Source organism: Helianthus annuus, chromosome 7 (genome assembly GCF_002127325.2).
Source record: "Helianthus annuus cultivar XRQ/B chromosome 7, HanXRQr2.0-SUNRISE, whole genome shotgun sequence".
Taxonomy (NCBI): domain Eukaryota; kingdom Viridiplantae; phylum Streptophyta; class Magnoliopsida; order Asterales; family Asteraceae; genus Helianthus; species Helianthus annuus.
In genome coordinates, this window is record NC_035439.2 from 3425003 (window position 1) to 3432663 (window position 7661).

Sequence of the window (7661 nt, forward strand, 5' to 3'; positions counted from 1 at the left end):
ACGAACAAAGAGCCAACAACATTGAACGAACATCAGTGGCACTTCGGCAGATCATTGAACGAACAGACGTGAGAGACGTCGACTCCAAAAAACGAACGAACGGAAGTACATAATCGGCACTTGAACTTCGGCAGGTTTGTTCGATTTCGAACAATAATACAGATGTGTTTCGATTTCGTCACACAATAAGCGATGATGATAACTTTGACAACTTGAATGGAATAAGTGATCTTGCGCGTCTTATGGTTGAAACAGGAACACATATTTCTTGTCCTTTAGTTTATCGGGTAGTTAAGTTAGCTTTGCTTGTACCGGTTGCAACTGCAACCGTTGAAAGATGTTTTTCGAAATTTAAGCTTGTCAAGACGGATTTACGCAATCGAATGGGCCAAGAATTTTTGAACGATGCTATGGTTTGTGCGGTCGAAAAGGATTTTTTACGTGAAGTAAAAGACGAGGATGTGATGGAACGATTTCAAGCTATGAAAAAAAGAAGAGGACAAATCTATTAGGTAATTGTTTTACTTTATTTATTTATTGTCATTTTTTTTTTATTTTATGATTGCACATTAAAAAAAATTGGGATACCCCTGAGTTGATGTTCTAGTTCCGCCACTGTTCACGGGCCTAGTCTAGCATGGTATATGAAGCTCGGGCTAAAACTCATTTATTAAATGAGCTAAAATCTAGGCCCAAACTCATTTAAGTTTTTTTTAAAGGCAAGGAACGACGTGCCAACCACCTTGACACCGGACACTGCGGCCAAGGTCGACTACTCGACCGCCGCCAACCCCTTGGCTCTCCCAGATGCGCGGAAAACCTCGCCTCCCATCCAAGACGAACCGGCGCCACCGGTATTCGCCCTTCACCTGGATGCCGCAGAAAATAATGAGGAGAGTGGGAGTCAAACCTGTGTTACAAGAAACACCAAGTTTTTCCCCAACCACTCCACCACTACCTCATCTGGATTAACTCACGCAACTCGTTTACTAGGTATGACTTCTTAAGCAAGCACTAAATACTAATTATAATAACCTAGTTATCTAAACAAATTCTTTGTAACAGAAAAACTTAAATCCATCTGAAAACATCATGCAGATCGAAACAACTTTGTTCAATTCACAAAAACAGTCAAAAAGAACATAACAAAAACAGTCAGAAAGAACATAACAAAAACACACGACTAATTAGGCTCCAAATATATGACGACTTCTCCTACCGGTGCTGCGCATGGAGAAAGCGAAAGGCTTTTTAAAATCTTCGATTCTTCTTCTTCATCAAACTTAACACATGGGAATACGCCCACCTTCTTAAGTACAGGTGACTTGGCCAATAAACTTCACAAAGTCCAACTCATCCTCTGCATCTCTATAATTCAAAATATGAAATTCGTTCAGATTCTCCAACATAATATCTGAATAATCTTCTAGTGTATAGGCGCCCATTTCATCTTCGTCAAGCCAATAGTCTTCATACATCTACACGATGAAGTATCTTACATGAGTGTATTTTGAGATAAGAATCAAAACAAGTAGAATACAACAAAGATTTTTGTTAGAGTTAATTACTGTTTTCGGCCCTGTGGTTTGTCAAAAATCACTGTTTTAGTCTATTAGTTTAAAAATTGCGATTTCAGTCCCTATGGTTCACTTTCGTAACCATTTCAGTCCTTGTACTAACAAAATAAAAGGATTGAAATGTTTACGAAAGTTAAACCACTGGAACTGAAATTGTTACGAAAGTAAAACCACAGGGACTGAAATCGCAATTTTTAAACTAATAGACTGAAATAGTGTTTTTTGACAAACCATAGGGACGAAAACAGTAATTAACACTTTTTGTTATTTACCACTAGCTTAAATTTCTCCAGGTTTGGGAAGCTTCTAATCAAAAGAGCGAGAAAAGGTAACCCGTATTTGTGACTAAAGCAAAAGTGATCCATACACAAGTATTTCAAGTCGACCAATGCTGTTGGGAGCACTTTCGAAAGTCTCTCTGGAACAAAACACTTAAACCATAGCCAAAACAAAGATTAGTGATAACTAATATGCAAACCAAAGTCTAATCAAGCATATACCATGTAGATAAAATTACCGTCACGATGAAAAACCTAACAGAGAGAAATTCAATCATTGGTACACACTTGAATAAATCAACAATGGTTGTACGTCGACTATCTGAGATAGTTCCACCGTCACAATACTGCAAAAATTTAAGTACAATATTTAGATAAGTTACAAAAGGCCTTGGGCATAGTTGTCAATAGCAAATAGCGGACGATAGCAACAAGCTACCAATACGCTACGTAGCGATGCCGATGAAATAGCGGGCGCTATTTTATGTTTAGCGATACACTTGAAGAAAGTTGTAGAAATATTTTATATGTATATTTTATCAAAATACGCTTTATTTATCATTTAAATACGCAATTAATACAGAAAAAACCCCTAAAATCCCGCTATGTATATTTAAAAAAAAAAAAAAAAAACTGAAATCCCGCTAATTTCACGCTAGGGAGTCGCTAACAATCAGATTGCAAGATAGGGGCCATCACCACTTTGGTGGGGTGGTAGAGGCTTTGTGCCTCTTGGGGAGAGACCAGGGTTCAATTCCTGGCATGGAGTAAAATTTGGTGTAATTTAAGAGTAGTGTTATGTAACCTTTGTCGTTCAAAAAAAAAAAGATTGCAAGATAGGGTCGCTCCGCTATGTAGGGGTGAGCAAGTTTAGGTCCGGACCGAAAATAACCGAGAACCGAACCGAAAATATACCCAACCCGACCCGAACCCAAGTACCTAGGTATTTAGATTGGTTCCAATTTTTCATATAAAATAGGGTCGGGTCGGGTCGGTTCTCGGTTCTTTTCATGGTGAAACCCGACTTGGACCTATGGACCAGAACCGACCCTATATTTAGGGTAGTGAATCGGTTCTGTATTTTATGTTTGATCGGTTCTCGGGTCGGGTAATGGTCGGGTCGGGTTTTTCCTTTTGCTCACCCCTACCGCTATGAAGCGCGCTATAACGAACGCTATTATTGCTATTGACAACAGTGACCTTGGGAAACGGAAGTGGTATTTTATTAATTATGAACTTACGAGCATCAATCTCTTAAGTACCGGACAACTTGATAAGAGACGCAGAAGCGTTGTGTCATATGTCGAGAGACCGTTCAAATATAAGGTTGTAAGGCAACTAAATTCAGTGAATGGACGCTCATGGAAAAGAGCACAATCATTGAGATACAACTCCGTTAGTTGATGTAACGAGAAGAGAGAAATGGGCAACACATACCCCTCATAGCCATCACCAATAATATCAAGATTTAACATCTTGAGAGTTTTTTTCTTCGACAAATGAAGTAGTATATGATCAATCTCAACACCCGAGTCATCCACTTGCATATCAAGGGTGAACTCATGGATCGGACCCTCATGTATTAACAGAACCTGGTATATAGCATCGATAAATTTACTTTTCTTGGACATTTTTCTCCTTTTACTTGGTTTGTTATAAAGAGACAGCTCAGCCCCGTCGGTCCGATCGGTCGACACTTGAAAATTCTTCTCAATAAACACAAGATTAGGAATTTTTGTCCAAAGGTACCTCCATTCCCTAGAGAGGATGCTTGTCCTTGCTGCCTCTTGAATCGGTAGGAAACATAAGATGGTTTCTATTATGCCTAAAGGAAGCTTGCTAATTCTGTCCATCTTATTAGGATATTCTTGTTGACTGCAAAATTAGCGACATTGAAAATTCGTTTAAGAATGAAACAGATATGAAAACGAAAGACGAAAATCAAAGTTCTTCAATCGATAAAACCATGTAAGATAAACAAAAGGCGAATTGGAAATAAATAATCCCACATTCCCACCTAACTCAATTTGGCTGATAATAATACCAAGTCAGTTATTGGTCGATAATAATCTGAGCTGATCAATTATTTTTTTGTAAAATAGTCCGCCGTTAAAATAGCTTAACGGAGTTAAGTTTTTTTTCCGAATTACAAACCGATGTTTTATGGCTTTTGATCAGGCTTTTGATTAGAACGAGGATACGAGTCGATTAATGTAAAACTCAACTCAAAATTGTGCTCAAAATGGCTTGATTTTTGTTAATTGGAAGTTTAAACACCCGAATTGAAGCACCATTTTCGTGTGTTGGGGCAGTATTTCGAGGTAAGTTTTACATCAATCGACTCGTATCCTGAACGATCAAAAGCGCTAAAACATCGGTTTGTAATTCGGAAAAAAACTTAACTCCGTTAAGCTATTTTAACGGTGGACTATTTTACAAAAAAAAATGACAAGTTCAGAATATTATCGGCCAATAACTGACTTGGACTTGGGATTATTATCGGCCAAATTGAGTTAGGTGGGATTATTTATTTCCAATTTGCCTAAACAAAAACCCAAGAAAATGAAATGAAACTGAACCAATTAGATTAGTAAATATATCAACGAAAATTAACTGCACATATTTGTTTATGAATTTTGAAATCGAACATAGCAGTTGTCAACTAATACGACGTCGTATGTAAAATAACTCATGTTAATTTTGGAACACAAGAAGGAAACAGATATGAAAGTGATAACAGCCCTAAAATCCCCAAATGTATAGAAACAGACAAAATCAGAACCAAGAAGACTACCTTTTACACTTATGGTATGTATACCGACGCATAAGCAGCACCCAACGAACAAGACACCAGCATCCACGAGCAAAGAAGCATAGACAGGAATGCGGTTAGGGTTCAAATCGAGCGGAAGTTATCAGATTGTTCTAATTTTCTTGACTTAATTTTGCCATGAGGCTCCTTGTGGTTTCATCAAAGTTCATCTTTAATCCTTACTTTTTAACAAGAGTTAAATGCTATTTTAGTCCCTATGGTTTGAGTTATTTTGTCAGTTTAGTCCAAAGGTTTAAAATGTTTTCATTTTAGTTCAAATAGTTTTTTAACGTTGTCATGCTAGTCAACTGTGTTAACTTCATCTATTTTTTCTGTTAACTGGAAGGCAATTCAGTCATTTTATATTGAGTTAATTACAGTTTTCGTCCCTGTGGTTTGTCAAAAATCACTATTTCAGTCCATTAGTTTAAAAATTGCAATTTCAGTCCCTGTGGTTTCACTTTCGTAACAATTTCAGTCCACCTCCGTTAACCCCATCCATTTATTCTGTTAAGTACATGTGAATTGACCATAACGCCCTTGTTAATAAAAAACAAAAAGATATGTAAATGAGTTAATTACTATTTTCGTCCCTGTCGTTTGTCAAAAATCACTATTTCAGTCCATTAGTTTAAAAATTGCGATTTCAGTCCATGTGGTTTCACTTTCGTAACCATTTCAGTCCAGTCTCCGGCATCACAACCCCACCCTCTTAGTGTCCGGCGACCCATTACCCCACCCCAATTAATATCTTTTTAGCAACATCAATTAACATAATAACTTTGAAAAATAATGCTTACCTGGACATTTTCTCATTCTAAAATCCAAAGTTAAAATTTTAGAACCATATATGTAAAAATAATGCCAGACTTCTACTTCTACTAAAGCATGGTGGGTCGAACCCTACAATCCAATTTTAGTCCATATGTCATACAACAATAAAATCATATAAATCCAATAATAAAATCATATAGGTCCATATTTAATTAACACAAGGGTAATTTAGGTATTTCATTAAAAACTTAATGGTAAAATATACGGTGTTAGGAGACTGGAGTGAAATGGTTACGAAAGTGAAACCATAAGGAATGAAATAGTGATTTTTGACAAACCACAGGAACGAAAACAGTAATTCGGTCATTTTATATGGCTGAATTGCCCTTTTAGTTAACAGAATTACATACAAAATGACCGAATTGGCCTTCTCGTCAACAGAAAAAATGGATACGTTAACCAACTGGACTAAAATGGCAATTGTGAAACCTTTTTGGACCCACAGGTTAAAAATGAAACCTTTGGACTAAACTGGCAAAATGGCCCAAACCACAGGGACTAAAATGACATTTAACTCAAAAAAAAAATGATAAGTTCAGATTATTATCGGCCAATAACTGACTTGGGATTATTATCGATCAAATTGAGTTAGGTGAGATTATTTATTTCCAATTTACCTAACAAAAACCCAAGAAAATGAAATGAAACTGAACCAATTAGGTTAGTAAATGTATCAACGAAAATTAACTGCACACATTTGTTTATGAATTTTGAAATCGAACATAACAAGTTGTTAACTAATACGACGTCGTAGGTAAAGAAAAATCATGTAATTTTGGAAGACAAGGTATGAAAGCGATAACAGCCCTAAAATCCCCAAATGTAAAGAAAGAAACAAAATCAGAACCAAGAAGACTACCTTTTACACCTTTGGTATGGATACCCACGCATAAGCAGCGCCCAACGAAGAAGACACCAGCATCATCGACGAGCAAAGAAGCATAGACAGGAATGCGGTTAGGGTTCAAATCGAGCGGAAATTATCAATTGTTCCGATTTTCTAGACTAAATTTTGCCATGAGGCTCCTTGTGGTTTCATCAAACTTCATCTTTGTTAGATTAAATGGTATATCAGTCCCTGTGGTTTCGGTTATTTTGTCAGTTTAGTCCAAAAGTTTAAAACGTTTTCATTTTAGTTCAAATAGTTTCAAACATTGTCATTTTAGTCAACTGAGTTAAGTTCATTTATTTTTTCTGTTAACTGAAAGGCAATTTGGTCAATTTATATGTAACTCTGTTAACTAGAAGGGCAATTCGGCCATATAAAAAGACCGAATTACGCTTTTAGTTAACAAAAAAAAATGGATAAAGTTAACCTAGTGGACTAAAATGGCAGTGTTTCAAACCTTTCGACTAAACTGGCAAAATGTCCAAACCACGTAGACTAAAATGGCATTTAACTCTTTTAATAATTACACATATACTCCATGTGGTTTAACCGTAACGTTAGTGGTTCTTGGAATGGATGGACATTAATTTTTCTAGTTAGCTTGTGTGAAATATCTTTTTTCCTTTAGTATTTAAAAAACGAAAAAAATTATAAAACAAGACCCACTCGTCTAATCATCAAAACCTTTCTTCTTCACACAGTGGTGTCGAAGTTCCTCTTTCGGATTTGATTCATTTTTCCTGCATCAAGTCCGACGATCTTAAATTGATGACGGTTAACAATCTTCTCTATTGTCTTGTTGTTTTCAGAATATAAATAACCACCTCACGAGAAAAACATAACCCGTCTGAATAACTTTATCGATTGTGGTCGTGGGTTCGAGCCCCATGGTGGGCGCCAATGATGAAACACTGGTTAACACTAGGGCTAACCAGCTGGGTCGTTTCGTGTGTGGGGTTCAATCTTCTTCTCTACTCGCCGATGACTGATATCCTGCAAAACAGAACACCGGTGACTCGCCACAAGGAGGAGAATAGGGGAGGTTCTCCTTGTGACCACTGATGTGGAAAAAGTAGTTCAACTAAATAAACTAAATTACCCTAAATTAAGACTCAAGTAATAAAAATCTAGACTCTTTAACCTGACTAAACTACTCACCGGCAAGTGTACCGGTCGACTCTAGCACAGCAAAGTAAGTCCGGATGTCGAACCCACAAGGACTCTAATGAATTACGTTAACGACTAAACTTAGACTAGACACTGACACGACT

General features: G+C 36.8%; 1 protein-coding gene across 4 annotated transcripts; it reads right to left on the reverse strand.

Annotated features, from left to right (window-relative positions):
- Positions 1–1059: 1059 nt before the first annotated feature.
- On the reverse strand, positions 1060–6514 carry LOC110867615 (F-box/FBD/LRR-repeat protein At1g13570). Of its 4 annotated transcripts, XM_022116610.2 has the most exons (6): positions 6361–6514; positions 4650–4657; positions 3097–3730; positions 2095–2202; positions 1850–2008; positions 1072–1478 (listed from the first exon to the last, which is right to left on the reverse strand). In XM_022116610.2, the coding sequence occupies exons 3-6, from the start codon at positions 3706–3708 to the stop codon at positions 1311–1313; spliced, it is 1047 nt and encodes a 348-aa protein (XP_021972302.1). In that variant the 5' UTR covers positions 3709–3730; positions 4650–4657; positions 6361–6514; the 3' UTR covers positions 1072–1310. The 4 variants fall into 4 exon arrangements, with proteins under 4 accessions (XP_021972305.1, XP_021972302.1, XP_021972299.1 ...); XM_022116607.2 differs by lacking the exon at positions 4650–4657; XM_022116606.2 differs by lacking the exon at positions 6361–6514 and having other exon boundaries at positions 4650–4807.
- Positions 6515–7661: the final 1147 nt, after the last annotated feature.

Coding starts and splice junctions, on each gene's coding strand:
- LOC110867615 (XM_022116607.2), bottom strand. CDS start 6,392: ATGCGTGGGTATCCATACCAAAGGTGTAAAAG. Junction 2,203..3,096: donor TACTTAAGAGATTGATGCTC/GTAAGTTCATAA, acceptor AAATTTTTGCAG/TATTGTGACGGTGGAACTAT. Junction 1,479..1,849: donor TGGAGAAATTTAAGCTAGTG/GTAAATAACAAA, acceptor TTCATCGTGTAG/ATGTATGAAGACTATTGGCT.